Source organism: Lampetra planeri, chromosome 23 (genome assembly GCF_965212315.1).
Source record: "Lampetra planeri chromosome 23, kcLamPlan1.2.h2, whole genome shotgun sequence".
NCBI classification, from domain to species: Eukaryota; Metazoa; Chordata; class Hyperoartia; order Petromyzontiformes; family Petromyzontidae; genus Lampetra; species Lampetra planeri.
Window position 1 is genome coordinate 4,082,342 of NC_136129.1, and position 22,973 is coordinate 4,105,314.

Sequence of the window (22,973 nt, forward strand, 5' to 3'; positions counted from 1 at the left end):
TGTAGAGGAGTGAGTGACGTCACGGGGAGTGACGTCGGGGGGAGGCCCTGTGGGACGGTGACGTCAGAACCCTGTCCCCTGGGGAGTAGATTCGAGGGCGTCCCTTGTTAGGCGTAAGCCCCCAAATAAATTCTAGATTTGAAGCTTTCGTGACTGCAAGGATTCATATTCTTAGGTTTTTTCGGTAAAGTCACGTAGGTAAAAAAATTAAAATTAATAAAATAAAAATAAAAAATCACGACGTTTCGGAGGCAACACAAGCTTCCGTCTTCAGGTGGAACCGTCACAGCCCGACAGCTGTATCAAGTAAAAATGTTTATTTTTTTTTACTTTTTTACATTTTTACTTGATACAGCTGTCGGGCTGTGACGGTTCCACCCGAAGACGGAAGCTTGTGTTGCCTCCGAAACGTCGTGATTTTTTATTTTATTTTACTTTTATTAATTTTCAATTTTTATCCCCAAATAAACTTGGCGTGAGCCTCCTACGCCATCACAAATGTATGTATACATCCACCTGCCAAACGTGTGATTATGTCTGGCGAGAACCGTATAATTTTTCTTGTGTATATGTGCACAGGTTGTAGAACGTATCATTTGTATATATATATACCCCCGAGTGGTGACGACATCACTGTGTGGGTACGTTTCACTTGTAGTGTACACATGTACAGAAATATGTATATAGTTACTTGGCAAAACACGCACGCGCATTCGTCGATCAAATTGGTGATGATTGTTGCAGCTGAATTGGTGGCAGTGGTGCACAGTTAACAACACATTCATCAATAATAATATATGTAATGGGTGACGTTTCGGGAAATGGCCCTTCGTCAGTCATGTGCAATGAAGAAGGCCCATAGCCCGAAACGTCACCTCTTGTATATAGTTTTCCGATACGTTTTTGTATTAAGGCCACGGCGTTTGTTGACGACTGTGTTGAGATTTGTGCACAAGTAGAACCTGTGCGTGAATGTGTCACCTTTTATCGTGATTATTGTGGACAATCCGGGGCCTTCATTTCAGCCGGGTCTGTCCGGGATCCGAAACCCGGAAAATATTTGCTCACCCGGCACATCACATCCAGTATACACGTCTCAATATATGTCTGTGGCTACTCGTCACGTGCGTTTCTCTAGTTCTACCAGTCGCCTGGGAAATATAAAATGAGAATGTAAGCCCTGGCTACACCAATATATCGATGTACACATACAAACTTAGAAAGATCGATCGATCTAGAAAGGTCAAAATTGCATGCCGAGTGGGCGCTTGTGGGTCAGAAGCCAACATACGGGAGTGGGGCTACTCTAGCGGCTCACCCTCCCACTTCGTCATCCAAGTGCTGTTAGCGAGTAGCACGTGTGAAGAAGGCCGGCACGGCACACGAGGGGGTGGGTGGCCAGGACCGCACCCGGCCACACTCACACACGCACGCATCCACTCACACACACACTCACTCACACACACATGCATCCACTCACACTCACGCATCCACTCACACACTCACTCGCACACACACACACGCACACACTCACACACACTCACTCACACACTCGCTCACACACACACTCACACACTCGCTCACACACACACTCACACACGCACTCACTCACACACGCACTCACTCACACACTCACACACACTCATACACACTCACTCATACACTCACACACTCGCTCACACACACACTCACACACACACTCACTCACACACTCACTCACACACATACACACACACTCACACACACTCATACACACTCACTCATACACTCACACACTCACTCACACACACATACTCACACACACATACTCACACACTCATACACACACTCACACACTCACTCACGCACTCACACACTCACAAGTCACCAAGTGGGAGGAGCGAGGCTCCCTCGAGCGACCGCGAGGCCCCCGCGTGTGACTGCGGTGAGACACGCACCGTGGAGCATCTCTTGCTCCGTCTCCTCCTGGGAGGGGCCGTGCACCATGGCGGGGGACCGGGCCTCACCACAACTACAACCATCATCATCCTCACGAGCCATGCTCTATCCACTGCTAACGACCTCCAGCCTCGATCCAGCGGTGGCCATACATACTCTTAGGTTTTTTCGATAAAGTCACGTAGGTAAAAAACTTATAAAATAATAATACATTAAAATAACTCAATTAAATCACGACGTTTCGGAGGCAATACAAGACTCCGTCTTCAGGTGGGACCGTCACAGCTAAATTTACTGATACACCACCTGCAGACGTGATTTAATTGAGTTATTTTCATTTATTTTTATTTTATTATTTTTTTACCTCCGTGACTTTACCGATGAAACCTAAGAGTATGGAATCCCTGCAGTCACGAAAGCTTCAAATCTAGAATCAGCGGTGGCCAATTCGTGGATGGCAAAGAGATTTTGTTTGTGGATCTCAGGACAAATCAGAACGCCGCCATAAGTCGACACAAATAACACTGGTCAACAAAAAAAAACATTTTTTTTGGCCTGGACTTTTGCAGCTGTTCTAGACTAATTTCAGGGTGCTGATTCCAAATCTGATCTCAGATTTGCTCTATCACATCTCATTTTATGCTATCGGCATACCCCATTTTCATTGATTTTACCCGAAATTAACTCTGTCACTTATGATTGCAAGTTGTTGCGAGTCAGTGACTGCTTTAGTGTTAAAATATGGTGCTGTATTTTTAGGATAGTGTGTTTATAATATCATTTTATGTAGATATCCACATTTATTTAATATTTTTCTTCTGCAGTTTTTATTGAAAATGCAATATTTGATATCTCAAAAACCTGATGTGATAGACAAAAACCGATGCCAGATTTGGAATCAGCACCCCAAAATTGCCAGAAAAAGTGTGTTGACCAGTGTTATTGATGCGCCTGATGGCAAATGGAAATTCCCGACGAAAGGACACATCCGTGAAGCCAGTGGTTCTCAAACCTGTTTCTTTTGGCGACTGTTACCTCCCCCCTTGTTGAATTTAGTTTGCCTGACCCAACATGGTCATGCTAAATAAATGTTCGAATAATGAACATCAAGTAGTTTAAACAATTGTCCATTATTGCGAAGCATCCTAACTATCTCGTAACTGCAAGAGAATATTTTTTTAAGATCTTGGAAACCACAATGGGTTTAGAAAGGTATTTTAAATGGTTCTAGGTTACCATTTGGATAAAAAAAAATGTTTTTTACCGTAGTTAATTTATATTGGCAGATTCATGTGTGATTATTCACCAATGCTTCTCACGCATGATGTAATTTCACACCTTTATAAATCACCACACGTACCACCGGCTGAGAACCACTGCGCGTTAAGTTGTAACTTTTATTACCTACTAGCTGTAGCTACCCGGCTTCGCCCGGGACTTGGATTCACAACGCCCGGCCGCCTTTGTCCCCCCCAGTGGCGATGTTCACACCACAGCAGTTACTCGTTTGAGGCTGCGTCGACCTAGGGGAGGGCCCAGGAGCGGTTCAAATAATCGTCACCGGTGGTGGCCGTGAGCGGGAATCGAACTCGGGTCGCCGGGTTCGTAGCGCGGCGTAGCGCTAACCACTACACTACAATGCGTTACGCTTCCACGTGCGCGGGTCACGTGACAGATGTGACGTCACAGCTCACTTGCCGTGCAAATAATCAATGCATTATTGAGCTCTCCCCCCCCTCACCCCCCCAAAAAAATCAAAAGTGTATTTTCATAATGTTTGCATGGTGTACAGTCTGGAAAGTACCCACATGGCAAATATCCTGTTTGTTGCATGTCGGGAAGTACGCTAAACATTTTGAACAGACACACATATTCACAACTTTGCCTTTTATATATATGTGGGGATAAATGGCGTTAGTACTTGACATGTCTGTCGTGCAATGTTACAGAGTTACATCCATCGCCGGTGATTGTTTAGCGGTAGCTTTGGGGCCGCCCATAAATGACGTCACGCGATTTTGGACAATTTTTTACCCCCCCCCCACCCTTCGTCACACGTCACAAAAAGTCAGACCCCCCCCCCCCTCAAATATGACGTCACAAAGCTCTGCCCCCCACCACCCCCCAAAAATAAAACATGCTTCAAATCGCTTTAAACTATTGTCATTGTAGTGCGTATTTAATATGGCGCTGCACTCTGATGTAGGAGAAAACGTTTATTAAAAAGTAGAACGTGTCGTCTATATTTATTTAAAGTTGCGCATTTTGATGTGACGTCACATTTCTCACCACCCCCCCCCCCCCAGGTGCGTGACGTCATTTATGGACGGCCCCTTTCTGGTGGTGGATCGCGACGGTTCCCCTTGAGAGCTCGCTGTGTCAGCCACCTCTGCCGTGTCGGCTGCGAATTTAATCTGTCCACAAAACGTGTCCAAAAGTGCCAGAGAGTCACGCGCGCGCACCTGTATATCCCTCCGTACCTATAACAAGCGACGTATGTGTGTTTGTGTGTGTGTGTATGTACTTCACCGGGCGTGGTGCTGGCCACCCACCCCCTCGTGTACCGTTCTGGCCTTCATAGGTGCTCGCTAACAGCACTTGCCCCTACAGTCTGTGCAGGCTATACGGGGGATCTTTATCTTTATCTACTTCACGTGGTCTCAAAGTGCACCTGGCCTGGCACAGACGCCTTGGTGAAGTCACCGTCACTTCGTGGCGAATGGCGGGGTCGTGGTGTTGGTATTAAGGGGAGCGGTAGTGTAGCGGGTAGTGTAGCGGGTAGTGTAGCGGGTAGTGTAGCGGGTAGTGTAGCGGGTAGTGTAGCGGGTAGTTGTAGCGGGTAGTGTAGCGGGTAGTGTAGCGGGTAGTGTAGCGGGTAGTGTAGCGGGTAGTGTAGCGGGTAGTGTAGCGGGTAGTGTAGCGGGTAGTGTAAGAGTTCGATTTCCGTTCATGGCGTAACAGCAGTGACGATTATCTGAACCGCTCCTGGTGCGGCGTGTAGTAAACGTCGCCACGCTGGGGAGACAAAGGCGGCCGAGCACCTTTACTGGTTCATACTCGTAGTTTTTTCGGTAAAGTCACGGTCCCACCTGATGACGGAGACTTGTGTTGCCTCCGAAACGTCGTGATTTTTTATTATTTTATTTTTATTCATTTTAATTTAATTTTTTTACCTACGTGACATGACCGAAAAAACTAAGGGTATGAATCCTCGCAGTCACGAAAGCTTCAAATCTAGAACCTTTACTGGTCACCAACTCCCTCTTCGTGGCGTGCCGGCCTTCATAGGGTGGTGCTACTCGCTAGCAGCACTTGCCCCAACAGTCTGTTCAGGCTACACGGGTGGCGGATCTCTATCTATGTTTTCGTAGCTACTGGGGAAGGGTTCACGTGGAATGTGCGCTGCAGCTCCCCTGCCTCATCATCACACGCGCCCACATCGTGCGACTCTGTGGACCGGTGCATTTCATTCGAGATTTGAAGTTTTCGTGACTGCAAGGATCCATACTCTGTGGTTTCTGATGTACTCCACACCCTCCCCCGCCCCCCTGTCTCACCCCCCCCCCCCTCTTGCCTTATATAATTTCTTGTTACGAGCAGCTTTTGTCCACTCCAGCAAATTATTTCTTGCTGTGGCTGTCCCCACCTGATGACGGAGGCTTGTGTTGCTTCCGAAACGTCGTGATTTAATTGAGTTATTTTATTTTTATTTTGTATTTTATTTATTTTTATTTTATTTTCACCTACGTGACTTTACCGAAAGAACCAAAGACTATGGTGCATTTCACTTTGCTCGCACCTCTGTCGAATCTCGTCGCGTACCCGTGTACCGCACGCTCTGTGGCGACCTGCCGTACGCGTCGTGAGTCGTAGTTGGATTATTACCTGGGACCTGCATCATACGCCGATGTATGTTCAACTTCTTTCGCGCCGTACGTCGGCAACCGTGCTAATCGGAGGTGCGGGGGATAGACATATACACATGTATATACACGTGTCCAGAGGTGGGACAAAGTCATTGTTATGCAAGTCCAAGTCGAGTCGCAAGTCATCAAATTCATGACTCGAGTCTGACTCGAGTCCAAGTCACATGACTCGAGTCCACACCTCTGCACGTGTCACTCGGCGTGTGTATTACCTGCATGTATCAGCACATGTATGGACCTCTATCTCCATACATGCATGTACCTGTCACACTTCACATGTGCATACCTAATTGTCGCTGTGCATGTATGGGTCAGGGAACGATGGCCGTCTCTTTGCGAGCCTCTGCTGTCCCCCAACTGCCTGACCCACCGTGTCCCCTGCGGTAGTGTTTGTGATCGTGATCCTCGCTACCTGACAGACACGTCCGCAGGCCCCCGTGCGGCTCCTACGAGGGGCCGGCCCTGCTGCCGCCCGGCGGCCCCACGGGCCCCGGCTCGCCGGGCGGCCCCGGGGTCCCCGGCATCCCGGCGAGGCCCCTTTCGCCCGGCAGCCCGAAGTTCCCCGGCGGCCCCTCCGGGCCGGGCGGCCCAGCGGCCCCCACGGGCCCGGCCGGCCCCGGCGGCCCCGCCGGACCCTCGTCCCCCGCGGGGCCCGGCGGGCCCTGCTCCCCGGGGTCCCCCTTGATCCCGGGGCTTCCGGGTGGGCCCTGTCGGGCCAGGCTGCCCTTGGAGCCCGTCAGGCCCGGAGCCCCCTTGGGGCCCTGCTTGCCCTTCTCCCCCGGCGGGCCTTGGTCGCCGGGCCTGCCGGGCTCGCCCGACGGGCCCGCCGGCCCGTCGTTGCCTGCGTCGCCCTTGTCGCCTTTGGGGCCCGGGCTTCCCGGTGGGCCCCTGATGCCGGCATCCCCCTTGGGGCCCGCGGGACCTGCAGGCAGCACGTGGCGTGGGGGAAGAAGGCGGGGCGGGGGGTATGACAAGGGGAGAGGGGTTAAGGTTGGTTGTATCGGAACTGATGAGATCTTGCGAGAAAAACCCAATCCTTGAATCTAACACCGACATGACTTGTTGAATGGAACTCGATCTCCGGACCCCACTGAACTCCCAACTCGACCTCCTGATGCTCCGCCAGTGTATCACCTGAACCTTCACCCCACCCGACGACTCTGTACCCATTGGATTCTGGGCTCCACAGCTCCGTCTGGGGGTTTCTCAAAGGGGTTCATAATGGCTGTGTCAGAGCACTGATCTAGCACTATTGAGAGTATGCAGTCGAGATGAGTACTGGATGGCTCACCATCACGGCCTGGTAAATATGTGCACATTATCACCTGATGTGGAGGAGGCAATCAGACTCAAGGTTAATGTCCAGGCCAGTCTTCCGTTCCCTCCCATCCGGTCATATCACGCAGTCCGTCCAGTCATCCGTGTTAGTCCATTCCCGTGTTCGATGCAATCCAGTCCGGCCGCACCTGCCCCGCTGCCACCACAGCTGCCCATGCTCACCCTGCAGCAGCGTGAGGTTGCGGTAGAGTTGGTCGTGGTAGACGTCCACCCGGCGCAGCTCCTCCACCACCACCGAGAGGTTCGCCACCTCCACGTCGAGGCGGCGCTGCAGGTCGCCGTGCGCCGCGAGCAGCGCCGCCGCGTCGTCGCGCAGCCTTGCCAGCGTCTCGTTCACCAGCGCCAGCTCCTCCGCCCGCGGCTCCGAGCGCCCCCCGCATGCCTCCCGCACCTGCCCCAGGTACGCGGCGACGCCGCGCAGGTGCCGATCCGTGCCGTTGACGGCGCCACGAACGGCGCCCAGCTCGGCCTCGCGCGCGTCCACTCGCCCGTCCAGCGCCTCCAGCCGGGACGCCGCCAGCGCCTCGGCGCGCCGCAGCCGCTCGCCCAGCTCGAGCAGCGCGTCGTCCCGCGCGGCGCACTCGGCGCTGACGTTGGCGAGCTCCCCGCCCAGCTCCGCCGCCTGCGCCCTCGCGTCGCCCGTCGCCTCCTCCGAGCGCCGCAGCAGCTGCGCCGCCTGCGCCGAAGCGGCCCGGAGGCCCGCGACGGCGCCGCGCAGCTCGCCCTCGCCGGCGGCGCCGCGCTCCAGCAGGCGGCTGAGGTTGCGCAGCCGGCCCCGCGCGCCGTCCGCGTCCCAGCCGAGGCGGGCGGCCGCCGCCTGCGCCGCCGCGGTCAGCGCCGCCTGGCGCCGCAGCTCGGCGTCGAGGCGGCGCAGCGTGACGTTGTGGGCGGCGTGGGCGGCGGCGGCGCGGGCCACCGAGTCCTCGAGGGCGCCGACGGCGGCGCGCAGGGCGGCGTCGCCCGAGCGCCGCTCCTCCAGCGTGCGGTCGAGCGCCAGCAGCAGCGAGCGCGCCGAGTCGGCGTCGGAGCGGGCGGCGCCCAGGGCCACGGCGGTCGAGCGCTGGGAGGCGTCGGCCAGCGCCAGCGCGTGGGCCTGCGCCTCTGTGGCCGCCAGCGCGTGCCGCGCGTCGCTCTGCAGTTCCCACATCTCGTGGCGCAGGGACGCGATGGCCGATGAGGTGGAGCGGTTGTGCCAGGTGGACTGCTCGTCTGCGCACGGCCGAGAGGGAGGCAGAGACGGCGGGGGGGGGGGGGGACACGAGCGAGAGAGGCGCGGGTGGGAGATGTCGTCCATCTCAGCCGGGCGGCGCGAGTGCCGAGTCGAGCATGGGAGCGTACGACGAGACGGCGCGTGGCAGCATTCACCCTCAGGCACAAAACCCCTCGGGCCCCTGCTGGAAAAAACCTCAAGCGAGCCCCCTTCCTAGGGGTCCCTCCTGGAAAAGCCCCCGTGAGAGAGCCCCTTGACAGTCAACGTCGATCTGCTGCAGCCATGAGGCCGACCTCTTAACCTCCCTGTATCCTGTCTCCTCTATTATATCCCCTGTCCCTCCCCCTGTATCCCCCACGTGTCTTCCCACGTCTGTCCCCTGTCTCCCTCTGTCTCATCCCCATCTCACCTGTGCCTCACCCTGTATCCCCCATGTGTAGGCCTCGTCAAGGTAAGGTAAAAACAACGAGCCTACCTTTACCCTACCTTTAACCCTTACCCCATACAAATGACCGTATTACAGGGTAATTACTGGGGTACTACACATGAAAAGGTTTATAACAGGTAAATGCTCTGTAGAGCGCTTTATTAATATAGAATGCTCTCGATGATTGCAATTAAAAATGGAGGCCTCGGACTGCGCCACGGAGCTTTTAGTGAGTGGTAAACAAGGTATTCACCGGGTAATTCTTCCGCGCTACCTTTACCCTACCCTTTACCTTACCCCTCGGCATGTCGACACCTTTACCTTTACCCCTTTTACCCGGTAAAAAGGGTAATTGACCTTACCTTGCCGAGGCCTACCCATGTGTCCTCCCATGTCTGCCCCCTGTCTCCCTCTGTCTCATCCCCATCTCACGTTGTGCCTCCCGCTCCCGTCTCGCCGTGTCTCACCTGCGTCTCTCAGGCTGGACTCCACGCTGGCGAGTTTGGCCGTGTAGTTTGTTTGCACCGAGAGGATGTCTCTCTCCAGCAGGTCCATCTTGGCCATGGCTGCAGGCACGGGACGGGCACGGGACGGACAGACAGACGGACACGGACACAGGAGAATACAGAAGAAGAAAACGGATATAAGTATTCGTGGTAGAATCAATCGGTAGGCCTCTGACATGAACGGTGTTGACAAGTCTTGTGTTACGTCGTCCTCCTGTAATAGTTCCTGGAGCAATAGGGTTAGGGACTCGTGGTATAAAGTCAACTGTTGCCGCAGCGTTAGGGTTAAGGGCCGGTGTTGTATAATAAAGGTCGTGGAAGCGACTTCTGGAATCCGGTCTTTATTTGTCTTTCGTTCACAACACTCCCATCTTACTGCTTCACACTGCTGACAGACAGCGTAAGAGGGAGAGAGAGAGACACGCACGGCCACGTGGCAGCCTGGACCCCGCTCCAGCGTGGCCTCACCCTCCGTTCGTTCCAGATCTGACCACGTGTTGTTCGTCTCCATCACTTTTAATACCTGGGTCACGTGGTACCTTTCCACCAATCCTGGTTAGCCTCTATGGAATCTTCTAGACTCCATGGTACGCTTCCAGGACCACGCCCCTGACTCGTCCCCCCATTGGCTGTGGCTAAAGCCAGCAGAACCAATCCTCTACTTACAGATGTCACCTTCCCATTAATTCAGGGCCACGCCCCTAGACTTCTCCCTATTGGCTATGGGCCAGCACCGGCAGAGCCAATCATCGTACGAGGTGTAATTCAACAGCAACCCGGATATGTCCTCACATTACAGTTGTACGAGTGACGATGGGGCTAGCGGCAGGCCTGTGCCAGGTGTCAGTGTTTGGACGATGGGGCTAGCGGCAGGCCTGTGCCAGGTGTCAGTGTTTGGATGATGGGGCTAGCGGCAGGCCTGTGCCAGGTGTCAGTGTTTGGATGATGGGGCTAGCGGCAGGCCTGTGCCAGGTGTCAGTGTTTGGATGATGGGGCTAGCGGCAGGCCTGTGTTAGTGTTCGGACTGTGTCAGCGGTAGCGCGGGTGGTGTTGGCGGCGTACCAATGGAGCCGAGCGCGGCGAGCGTGACGGCCAGGGCGGCGCACACCACGTAGAGCAGCACCACGGCGCTCTTCAGCACCCAGGGGTCGTGGTGCCGGCCACAGCATCCACGCGCTTCTTGGATACCTGTGTAGTAGGTTCAAAGAGACTTGGACGACGTAGTCGGAGGCACACTTATTTATTAACCGTTACACTCTATACAGGCCAAGGTATACAACACTCTAAGGGGTAACGGCCCCTTCACCCGTCTAACAGGGAGATCCCACTATCTCTATCCCGGCTAGCCTACTCCCAGGTCCTCCACTCGAGAGCTAGGGGAGGCTAGCTGATCCAGCTCTGGCCAAGCTGGGATCACGGCACCCTGAGTCCCCAGACCGGCTCTTTCAAGAACATCGGCTCTGGGCTCTCGGGGCCACGCCACTGGCTTGCCCTGGTCGGTCCTTAGAAGGATGGCGATCCAGGGGAGTCCCAGGGCCTATCTAGCCGGTCTTCCTTCTTCACTGGCTTAAGCTAAACACTGAACCCCGAGCCCACCGGCTCACCGCCTTATATAGCAACTCCCCCCCCGAGGGGTGGGGATTACAACGCCGTTTCAGCCCCCCAGGCTAAACGATGCGGACGTGAATGTAAGCATCCTTTCGCGTGCGGGCATAACCACCCCTGGTCTGTTTGTTCGCCCTCCCGTAACACCTCTACACCTGCAGCAGATGGGAAAAAAATTGCGCGCACACAGCTGGGGTGACGGGGGTGTAGATGATGATGTTGGTGGTGGTGGTGGGGGAGTGATGTTTATTTATCATCATCATTAGACCTCCTTTGCCAGTACCAAAATATAATAATAGGGGGTTTTTCCCCTTTTTTCTAGCAACAAAACTGACACCTTTTTACAAGGATTCATGTCTGCATTAACCACAAATGCAAACAAAAAACACACTCTGATAATATATGCATTGTCCTTGAAACTGATTGGTCCACACCAGGGACGGCTATCATAGTATGTTTTTTGTTTGCATTTTGACTGCAAGTATTGTGGTTAATGCAGACATGAATCCTTGTAAAAAGGTTTCAGTTTTGTTGCCAGAAAAAAGGGAAAAAAACCCTATTATGTTTATTTCATGATGCATTATGCTTGTTTAGGGTTCCGATCTCGCATGTGTGGGTTCTTGTCCGAGCGCTCAAGTTTCCTCCTGCGTGTGAACGCTCAGTAACTGATGGGTGACACCTTAATATACATGGAGGAACGCAGAGCTTGGGCAATTTGTTGTGGCGGCGGCTCATTGCGTGGCTGCTGCCTTTCCCGCTCCTCGCCTTTGGTTTCTCGTCCTGGTGCCTGTCGAGTCTTTCTCTCTCGACGAGAGCGAGCGAAGGCCGTGCAATGGTGGCGCGTTCGTTACAAGTTGAATTGTTTATTCAAAGGGTGTACGTCGTCACCTTCTCACGTGACTCTTTTTCAGGAGCGTCCTGACAAGTTTTTGCACTGGGGGGGAATGGGGGGGGGATGATCGATAGGTCGAATGCAACCGAGTAATCTGTGGGTACGTTTGAAAGATTTTGCCAAATTTAGACCGTGACGCCGGCACACAACGGACTACTCTTGCGAATGACGTCAGGGGATCTTTAACGTCTGTAGTATATGTACGGTCTATGCACCTGCAGTATTAACCAGGGCGGCTGCTAGATTCGAACTGTGAACCTCTGCAATAAGCAGTGAATGCGTCCCCACGAGGCCACGTGTGATGATAATGATGGGAATTATCATCATCATGGTGGGATGATGCTGCTATTACTGCTGATGATGAAGAGGATGATGAGATGATGGTGATGATGATGTGGGTGCTGATGATGAGGTGGATGAAGAGGATCTGATGTTAATGACGATGATGCTGCTACTTATGATGATGCTGATGCTTCAGCTGCTGTTCGTGAACATGATGATGCCGAGAATGCTCGCTGATGCTGCTGCTGTTGGATGATCACGGAGATGTTTATGCTGCTGCTAACGACGCTACTGATGACGATGATAGTGATGGCGCTTCTGATGCTACGAATGATGTTGCCGCTGCCGTGAATGATGATGATGTTGCTGCTGCTGCTGATGAAGATGATGTTGGCGATGATGTCGCTGCGTGTCCTCGGTGCCGCTCGTACCAAAACGCTTGTACCCGAAGGATGAGGCATCGTCCTCGTCGCCCGCGTCTCCGTCTGCACAGGCGGAAGAGCCGACAATGTCACAGCGAGGGTGGGGGGGGGGGGGTCAGTGGTTGGAGGGGGGCAGGTAGAGGGGGGGGGGGGCAAGGGACACGGGGTCAGGGGGTCAGGCAGTTGGGAGAGATCAGGGGCTCGCAAAGAGACAGCCATTGTTGCCTGACCTATCCATGAGCAGCAGCAACAAGTAGGTTTGCACACTGAACCGCTTTTTGTGTTCTTTGTTCTTCCCCCGCACCGCCGATTAGCGCGGTTGGCTACGTACGGTGCGAAAGAGGTTCAATATATATACACATCATGTGTAGTGTGATAGAGGTACATGCATGTATAGAGATACAGAGGTCTACACGTGTTCTGAGATATGAAAGTATACACGTGCATAGTGACAGGTATATTACACGTGTAATGACAGGGTGACACCTGCCGGCCTGTAAGGGTCATTACGGCTATAGCTGCAATACATAACGCCTTAAATTTCGATGTAAAGCTTTCGTGACTGCAGGGATGCATCTTCTTGGTTCTTTCGGTAAAGTCACGTAGAAGGGAAATAATAAAATAATAAAAATAAAACATTATACAATTATTCTCACGACGTTTCGGCCACAACGCAAGCAGCCGTCCTCAGGTGAAGAACAGGTCACCTGAGGACGGCTGCTTGCGTTATGGCATGTGTAGCTATACACGTGTGTGCATGTGTACACGTGTGTGTAGGTGTACACGTGTGTGCAGGTGTACACGTGTGTGCATGTGCAGGTGTACACGTGTGTGCAGGTGTACACGTGTGTGCATGTGTACACGTGTGTGCATGTGCATGTGTACACGTGTATGCATGTGTACACGTGTGTGCAGGTGTACACGTGTGTGTAGGTGTGTGTAGGTGTACACGTGTGTGCATGTGTACACGTGTGTGCAGGTGTACACGTGTGTGCATGTGTACACGTGTGTGTAGGTGTACACGTGTGTGCATGTGTACACGTGTGTGCATGTGTACACGTGTGAGCAGGTGTACACATGTGTGTAGGTGTACACGTGTGTGTCGGTGTGTGTAGGTGTACACGTGTGTGCATGTGTACACGTGTGTGTAGGTATACACGTGTGTACACGTGTGTGTAGATGTACACGTGTGTGTAGGTGCATGTGTACACGTGTGTGCATGTGTACACGTGTGTGCATGTGTACACGTGTGTGCAGGTGTACACGTGTGTGGATGTGTACACGTGTGTGCAGGTATACACGTGTGTGTAGGTATACACGTGTGTGCAGGTGTACACGTGTGTGCAGGTGTACACGTGTGTGCATGTGTACACGTGTGTGTAGGTATACACGTGTGTACACGTGTGTGTAGATGTACACGTGTGTGTAGGTGCATGTGTACACGTGTGTGCATGTGTACACGTGTGTGCAGGTGTACACGTGTGTGCAGGTGTACACGTGTGTGCAGGTGTACACGTGTGTGCAGGTGTACACGTGTGTGTAGCTTGCAACCCTCCTGCCCCTCCCCCGCTCCGGTGCGCACAGCTGGCGCGCACGTGTCCCGGCCCCGGCGACCACGTGACCACGGGGCCCCCACGCGCTCCGCGGTGCCGGAATCGATTCCTCGCAACGTCACCGCCCGCCGTGGTCATCGCGGCGATTCAAACAACGGAATCGATTGACGATCCACGATCGCTTTTCGATTCCCTATTCGTGTTAACTGGGCTTCGAATTCACCATTCGGGAGCCGTGACGTAACGTTAGGGGCTAGGGTTAGAGCTTAGACCTTTATCTTAGGGTTAGAGTTAGGGACCGTCCATAAATGACGTCACGTACGGTTGAGAAATGTGACGTCACATCAAAATGCGCAACTTTAAATAAATATAGACAACACGTTCTACTTAATTAAATAGACTTTTTAAATAAATGTTTTCTCATACAACATCAGAGTGCAGCGCCACATTAAATACGCACTACAATGGCAATAGTTTAAAGCGATTTGAAGCATGTTTTATTGGGGGGGGGGGGGGCAGAGCTTTGTGACGTCATATTTGAAGGGGGGTTTTGACTTTTTGTGACGCCGTGTCACGAGGGGGGGGGGTCAAAAATCGTCCAAAATCGCGTGACGTCATTTATGGACGGCCCCTTAGGGCTAAAGTTGCAGCTCGAGTTAGTTCTAGATTTGAAGTTTTCGTGACTGCAAGGATCCATACTCTTTGGTTTTTTCGGTAAAGTCACGTGGGTTAAAAATATAAAATAAATTAAAATGAAAACAAATAAATTAAATCACGACGTTTCGGAGGCAACACAAGCTACCGTCTTCGAAACTTCGTGATTTAATTTACGTGTTTTCATTTTAATTTATTATATTTTTTACCTAGGTGACTTTACCGAAAAAAAACAAAGAGTATAGCTAGAGTTAGGGGTTAAAGTTAGAGCTAGAGTTAGGGGTTAATGTTAAAGCTAGAGTTAGGGGTTAAAGTTAGAGCTGGAGTTAGGGGTTAAAGCTACAGCTGGAGTTAGGGGTTAAAGTTAGAGCTAGAGTTAGGGGTTAAAGCTACAGCTGGAGTTAGGGGTTAAAGCTACAGCTGGAGTTAGGGGTTAAAGTTAGAGCTAGAGTTAGGGGTTAAAGCTACAGCTGGAGTTAGGGGTTAAAGTTAGAGCTAGAGTTAGGGGTTAAAGTTAGAGCTGAAGTTAGGGGTTAAAGCTACAGCTGGAGTTAGGGGTTAAAGTTAGAGCTAGAGTTAGGGGTTAAAGTTACAGCTGGAGTTAGGGGTTAAAGTTAGAGCTAGAGTTAGGGATTAAAGCTACAGCTGGAGTTAGGGGTTAAAGTTAGAGCTAGAGTTAGGGGTTAAAGTTAGAGCTAGAGTTAGAGGTTAAAGTTACAGCTGGAGTTAGGGGTTAAAGGTAGAGCTAGAGTTAGGGGTTAAAGTTAGAGCTAGAGTTAGGGGTTAAAGTTAGAGCTAGAGTTAGGGGTTAAAGTTAGAGCTGGAGTTAGGGGTTAAAGCTACAGCTGGAGTTAGGGGTTAAAGTCAGAGCTAGAGTTAGGGGTTAAAGTTAGAGCTAGAGTTAGGGGTTAAAGTTACAGCTCGAGTTAGGGGTTAAAGTTACAGCTAGAGTTAGGGGTTAAAGTTAGAGCTGGAGTCAGGGGGTTAAAGTTAGAGCTGGAGTTAGGGGTTAAAGTTAGAGCTAGAGTTAGGGGTTAAAGTTAGAGCTGGAGTCAGGGGGTTAAAGTTAGAGCTGGAGTTAGGGGTTAAAGTTAGAGCTAGAGTTAGGTGTTAATGTTAGAGATAGAGTTGGGGGTTAAAGCTACAGCTGGAGTTAGGGGTTAAAGTTAGAGCTGGAGTTAGGGGTTAAAGCTACAGCTGGAGTTAGGGGTTAAAGTTAGAGCTAGAGTTAGGGGTTAAAGCTACAGCTAGAGTTAGGGGTGAAAGTTAGAGCTGGAGTTAGGGGTTAAAGCTACAGCTGGAGTTAGGGGTTAAAGTTAGAGCTAGAGTTACGGGTTAAAGTTAGAGCTAGAGTTAGGGGGTTAAAGTTACAGCTGGAGTTAGGGGTTAAAGTTAGAGCTGGAGTTAGGGGGTTAAAGTTAGAGCTAGAGTTAGGGGTTAAAGTTAGAGCTGGAGTTAGGGGGTTAAAGCTACAGCTAGAGTTAGGGGTTAAAGTTACAGTTAGAGTTAGGGGTTAAAGTTAGAGCTGGAGTTAGGGGGTTAAAGCTAGAGCTAGAGTTAGGGGTTAAAGTTAGAGCTAGAGTTAGGGGTTAAAGCTACAGCTGGAGTTAGGGGTTAAAGCTACAGCTAGAGTTAGGGGTTAAAGTTAGAGGTAGAGTTAGGGGTTAAAGCTACAGCTACAGTTAGGGGTTAAAGTTAGAGCTAGAGTTAAGGGTTAAAGTTACAGCTAGAGTTAGGGGTTAAAGTTACAGCTAGAGTTAGGGGTTCAAGTTAGAGCTAGAGTTAGGGGGTTCAAGTTAGAGCTAGAGTTAGGGGTTAAAGTTAGAGCTGGAGTTAGGGGTTAAAGTTACAGCTAGAGTTATGGGTTAAAGTTAGAGCTAGAGTTAGGGGTTAAAGTTAGAGCTAGAGTTAGGGGTTAAAGCTACAGCTGGAGTTAGGGGTTAAAGTTAGAGCTAGAGTTAGGGGTTAAAGCTACAGCTGGAGTTAGGGGTTAAAGCTACAGCTAGAGTCAGTTTGGGAACTTAGGTTAGGGCTAGAGTTAAGATTAGGGCTATAAATAGGGCTAAGAGTTAGGGTTTAGGCTACTTTTAGGCTTAGGGCTAAAGGTAGGGTTAGAGCTAGGTCTGTGGGTTATAACCAGGAGGTTAGAGTTACGGGTAAAAGCTAGGATTATGCATCGGTGTTAGGTTTAGGGATGAGGGTTAACGTTATTGGTTAGGTTTAGCGCGAGGGATAGTGGTGTGTTTTAGTGCTCGGGTTAGGGGTTAGGTTTCGTGATAGGGTTCGACCTATGGTTAGGAATATGGCTTAGGTGAACTGCTCTGGTTAGAGCTATACTTTAGTTTAACATTTATGTTAGCTCCAGGAGTTTAGACCAGTACCCGTAATTGTCATTATAGTGGTGAATAAAGGGCTACTGCTTAGGCTAGGGTTATTTCTGGGTTCAGGCTTAGCATTAGGGCTAAATGCATATTAAGCCAAACTCGGCTGTGTGGCTCCACATATCAATAGTAATATTCTAGTCCATCAGCGCCTATTATTAAATGCCCATAGCGATAGAAACCCGCAGCATTCGTTTTAGCAAGCACAAACTCTGGACCGCCTTTGACATTCTGTGTTCTCATCAGCGGAGGTCAGGTTCGTTGCACAAATGCTACCACATTACTGGATGTTATCGGCAAGAACACTCCACCTAATCCACGGGACCCCATTCAACGCGACAACGCAACGCAGAACACAAATTCATGACGCGTTTCCGTGAAGCTGATGAGGCCCATTCGTGGTACATGATCCCGACCTTCTGACCCGACCTGGAGTCTAACCCCTGACGGTGGCTGCAAGGCAGGTCCCTTACCCCTCATCATGATGGAGGCTCCGCACCGTCCCTCGATATCCACCGCCACTCGGGTCCAGACCTCCACTCCCACCTGGAGGTGGTCTTCTGCTGGATAAGGGGACCTTCTTAGTGGGGATGGATGGACCCTCCGTAGCTGGAGATTGTTGAGTCGGACCTTGTCCTAGAGTCGGAAGCTTCTCGATTAGGAGCTTCTCAACCAGGACCTTTTTCTGGATCAAGAGTGTCTGGAGCCGCACCTTCTTTGAAATGAAGATCTTCTTCGTCTTGGTGGGATGGGCCTTCTGTAGCTGGAACTTCGCCTTGCAGCCGAACCAAAATACTTCACAGCACCTTATCCAACATCCAGACCTTGCACTGGGGCCAGTCCTTCTCTTCAGCAGGGCCTTCTGTTTGAGTCGGACCTTCTTCTCGATGAAGACTTTCTCTTAGATCTGCACAGACACTCTCTTTGACACGGACCTTGTTATGTGGCCGGATCTTGTTGTGCTTTTGTCGTTTAGTCGGACCTTCCCCTAGAGCCGGAACCTTCTCGATCAGGAACTTCTCGATGAGGACCTCCGGGAGATCTGGTTCTCGATTCCAGGAACCCGTCCCTGGAATCACAGCAACTATGTGTCTGTGTGTGTGGGTGTGTGGAGCAACACTGGCCGAGTGTCTGCTCCGTCCTCCTTCTCAGCCGAGCTGCGGCAAGAAGGGGGGAAATGAGTGGTGGGGGAGCCAGGATCCAACTCCCGCAGGGGGGAGGGAATGGGGGCAGAGGAGGAGGAGAAGCAGGAGAATGAGGGGGGGCTGCAGATTCAAACCCAACCCCCACCTCGCATTTTTGCGGGCGAGGGAGTCGAGCCACAGGAAAGGTTGTTTGGGGATGGGGGGAGAGGAGGGAGATGGAGAGATGTGAAGGAGAGAGTGGAGATTGGGGGGTGAGATGGCGGATGGAAGAGAGAAAGAAGAGAGGGGAAGACGCGGGAAAAGAGAGGGAAGGTGTAAAGACGGAGGAGCAGAGAGAAGGGGAAGATAGAGGGGGGAGAGAAGGGGGTAGAGGTGGGGGAGTGAGACAGAGCAGAGAGAGGAAGAGAGAGAGAGAGGAAGAGATGTGGGGGGGGGAGACATGGAGATAGTTTTTTGCAGCCTCCCACTCTCTATAAACATCTAAAACTGCTGATGAGGCAGGGTGACTGAGTGAGGTTCATCAGGGCCAAGTCCTACTATGCCAGTACCATGGAGATGCTGTAGCTTTGTCTAAATAGCTTTGTAACGGCCGTGTCTGAGATAGCCTGGGTTCCATCAGCGCATCATCAGCCATGCGATATATCCACTGCTGGATGGAGGCCTCCCCCAGCCCGCCGTCGTTCCCCGCAGAACTCGAGATTGAACGATCCGTTTAACTCCTCCTGCACTTGAGCGAATTTCGTCTAATTTTGCAATATTTTGCGTGTACCTATCCGCGTGTATTGGGATTTTTGCACAGCGTTGGTGAAAGACTTTGCAGTTTTTTCTGGATTTTTCTGTTTGCACATAGTCACTTTAAGATGTTTTCTTGTTCATGTTTTTGTTTTTTTGTTTGTTGCGGTTGCACCCGATTCAAGAGCCAAATGGCTCACAGGGCTATACCGAATAAATTAAACTTGAAACTTGTCTCTCTGTCCTCCACGCTGGGCGTTTTCGACGTTCTACAAAGATATTCACAATGGCAGTGCCGGTGACACTGTGCCAAATCCTCGCCCCGGGGGCCCTGGACCTGGGACCCTGGATCCCCTTATCCCCCCCCCCCGACTCTGGACACCCCCCTGATAACTCTCCCAGCCCCTCCTGCCCCCCCACCCACCGTCCCCCCAGACCCCCTCCTAGTCTCGGAACGTTGGGCCCCTGAACTATGTAACCCAGCACTGTTGAGATCCTGGGTCCGATCCTTGCTTTTTTTTATTGTCAACAAAGGCCTCCCTAATTATATTATATTCCTTCCTTGCCCCTGTCCAGTAGTATAACATCCCAGTAAACATTGAACGCTGAGTCAACGGTTCCAACCGCGTGCCAACTTGGGTCCGACGTTGCATGTTTACTTGGCTCTGAGCTCTGTGATGTCGTCCCGTTGCTGCTTGACGTCTCCCCCCGCTGTCTTGCCTCGGCCTCTTTTGACTTCTCTCGTTTTTCCACTTTGCAGTGAATATTTTGAGGCTGGGCTGTCTCTCTGTCTCTCTCTGTCTCTCTCTCTGTCTCTCTCTGTCTCTCTCTGTCTCTCTCTCTGTCTCTCTCTGTCTCTCTCTGTCTCTCTCTGTCTCTCTCTCTGTCTCTCTCTGTCTCTCTCTCTGTCTCTCTCTCTGTCTCTCTCTGTCTCTCTATCTCGGCGGTTTTGTAACGGCCATGTCGGTGCATTCAAACATCGCTACTAAAGAACTTGGATTTTAAGTTTTGGGCGTGGGTGTCGTCGCTTCAGGGACTCACACAGCGGTCGTTGTCAGAAACAGACGGCTCCAATAAAGCAAAAACTGGGGTTGAGTCCACGTTTGGGCCGCCCCACACTTACATCGAATTTTCCACCACCATGCATGCACACGTGCATGATGCAGTCACGCTGCCGGCCTTCAGAAAATCCGCACTGACCCAAGTGTGGTGAAGTATGGTCAAACAACCCCCCATGGCACCGCACAGGCGTTTGAAGGCGCTCGTCCAACAGTCGAATTGCCAACAATATCTGCACGGCATGTGTAGCGAATATATTTAAAGATACATTTAGGATTTGTAAAATGCAATGCAGCGGCATGGGTATGACAATGGAGCGGTGGTGCAGTGGTTGGCGCAGTGTTCTCCGAAAACCCGTCGACCCGAGTTGGATTCCCAACCACGGCTAACAACAGCGACTAGTTTAGAGTGTATCTGAACCGGTTCTTAAGTTCCCCGGCCTTCCCATCACCAACCCGAACTGTCCAGCGTGGTGAAGTATGGTCGAACATGGAGTGACAAAAGCACCCACGTGCCACCGACATAATAATAATAATCGTGTGGTGTGTAACGCGCTGCACGATATTTCACGGACGTGATGAATTACAGCGGCTCTGATGTGCGGAAGAGCCAAACTCAGTGCGGCTCAAAAGCCAAGCGAAAGAGATGACCTCTTTAGAAAGATGTGTTTTTTTAAGAGGTGACCTTTAAGAAAGAGGTGGTCTTCAAGAAATAGGTGGGGCCTTTAAGAAATAAGTGGGGACATTAATAAAGAGGTTTTCTTTAAATAGGTGCCATTTAAGAAATAGGTAGGATCTTTAAGGAAGAGGTGGCGTTTCAGAAAAAGATCACCTTTAAGGAAGAGGTGAGGCCTTTAAGAAAGAGGTGGTCTTTAAGAGGTGCCCTTTAAGGAAGAGGTGGTCTTCAAGAAAGTGGTGGGACCTTTAAGGAAGAGGTGATATTTAATAAAAGATGATCTTTAAGTAAGAGGTGGGTGGCTTTAAGAGGTATACATTATTATCAGATAGCATGGGGGGATGGAGGGGGGTGAGCTTAATGTGTTATGTTATGTGCTATGAAGAAGGGACATTGCCCGATACGTCCCCTGTTATATGTTTCTTTCTATTCAGGCCAAACAGTGTTGTTATTGACACGGTCGAGTGTTGAGTTTCTCTTGTTTATTGTGACTGCACCACACTGCCAACGCAGCAGCAGCAGCGGCGTCGCCAGATGTTGCTTTAGACCAAATCCAACGCCATCTCGTGTTAGGAGAGAGACCATTCGCGTGGAATTTTCAACGTTTTGCAGCATTGCATTGTCCAAAAGCATTGTTCCGTATTTGAGTCGATATGTTGATAAGTAAGAGTGGTGGCAAAAGGGTCCCATAGATATAACTTCTTAATCGGAGGTATTATTGATTTGTTTTAGTTTGCGTTGTCCTTGTGCTGCGCTGTTTTTGTCGAGCACTGGTGAGACAAAGCCATCAGAGAGGCTCTCTCTGGTAGTGCAGCCCATCAAAGCACATTTGCATTTTTGTTACACAAATGTGATTAGTTCTAGATTTGAAGTTTTCGTGACTGCAAGGATTCATATTCTTTGGTTCTTTCGGTAAAGTCACGTAGGTGAAAAAAAATAAAATAAAAATATATTTATATAACTAAATTTCGTTACATTTTGCTTTAAAGCTTTCGTGACTGCAGGGATTCATATTCTTGGTTCTTTCGGTAAAGTCACGTAGAAGGGAAATAATAAAATTAAAAAAATATTTAAAAAATACTAATTCTCACGACGTTTCGACTGCAACACAAGCAATCATCATCAGGTGTGAAATCCACAGCAAGAATTTTCTCAATTTTCTTTATATTTTATTAGAATTTTCTAAATTTTCTTGCTGTGGATTTTACACCTGATGATGATTGCTTGTGTTGCATTCGAAACGTCGTGAGAATTATATTTATATTATTTTATTATTTCCCTTCTACGTGACTTTACCGAAAGAACCAAGAATATAAATTTAGTTATTTTATTTCCACCTACTACGTTGATTATGAATAAATAAACCCATACTTTTCGATTTAAAGTTTTTGTGACTGCAGGGATTCATCTTCTTGGTTCTTTCGATAAAGTCACGTAGAAGGATAATAAAATAAAGCATAATATTTTTTATTTTTTTTTATTTTATTTTCCCTCTACGTGACTTTATTATTATTTGATGTATTATTATTTTATTTTCCTTCTACGTGACTTTATTATTATTTGATTTGTTATTATTTTATTTTCCTTCTACGTGACTTTACCGAAAGAACCAAGAAGATAAACCCATACTTGTCAACCCCTTATCAGTGGCGACCTTATTACAGACCAATTCCGACCTTATTGGTCACCCCGTGCCCTTTATAAATCTCAACGTTCATCCCACAAAGTCCCATCACAAGGCAGATAAACACAAACAGACACAAACACAGATTTGTGCACATATTGAAACGTCTGCACGCTGGATGGACCTGAAAACTCAATTTTCCTGTACAAAAATACGGGCAAAACCGTATGGGTAGACAGCTGTGGCGATTAGCATGATTATAATTCATAATATAGTTGTTTTGGGGTGGGGTTAGATCGCCTAAATATGCGTCGTTAAACCTCATACTGTATTACGATATTCTGAAGTTACAGTGACGTCACAGCTCTAGTGCCCTTCCTCGCCACTCAGCAGCAGCAGCAGTAAAAACCATCAGCACGTCACGAAATCATTCGCGAAATGACGTCACCCATTTCTCAACGTCATCTCGCCACAAGACACAAGCGGCGGATGACGTCACGACCCGCCCCCTCCCGCCGCCAACGAATAATAACATCGCGGAGAGCGCGAGCGGCTGTGACGTCACCGACGTCCCCCCTCCTTATTTACTGACGGAAGTGACGTC

At 50.4% G+C, this 22,973-nt stretch overlaps 1 protein-coding gene across 1 annotated transcript; it reads right to left on the minus strand.

Moving 5' to 3' along the window:
- Positions 1-5,513: 5,513 nt before the first annotated feature.
- On the minus strand, positions 5,514-18,442 carry LOC144726524 (collectin-12-like). Its single transcript, XM_078605318.1, has 6 exons — positions 17,608-18,442; positions 12,556-12,609; positions 10,408-10,533; positions 9,307-9,405; positions 7,365-8,411; positions 5,514-6,786 (listed from the first exon to the last, which is right to left on the minus strand). The coding sequence occupies exons 1-6, from the start codon at positions 17,612-17,614 to the stop codon at positions 6,311-6,313; spliced, it is 1,809 nt and encodes a 602-aa protein (XP_078461444.1). The 5' UTR covers positions 17,615-18,442; the 3' UTR covers positions 5,514-6,310.
- Between the last annotated feature and the right edge of the window lie 4,531 nt (positions 18,443-22,973).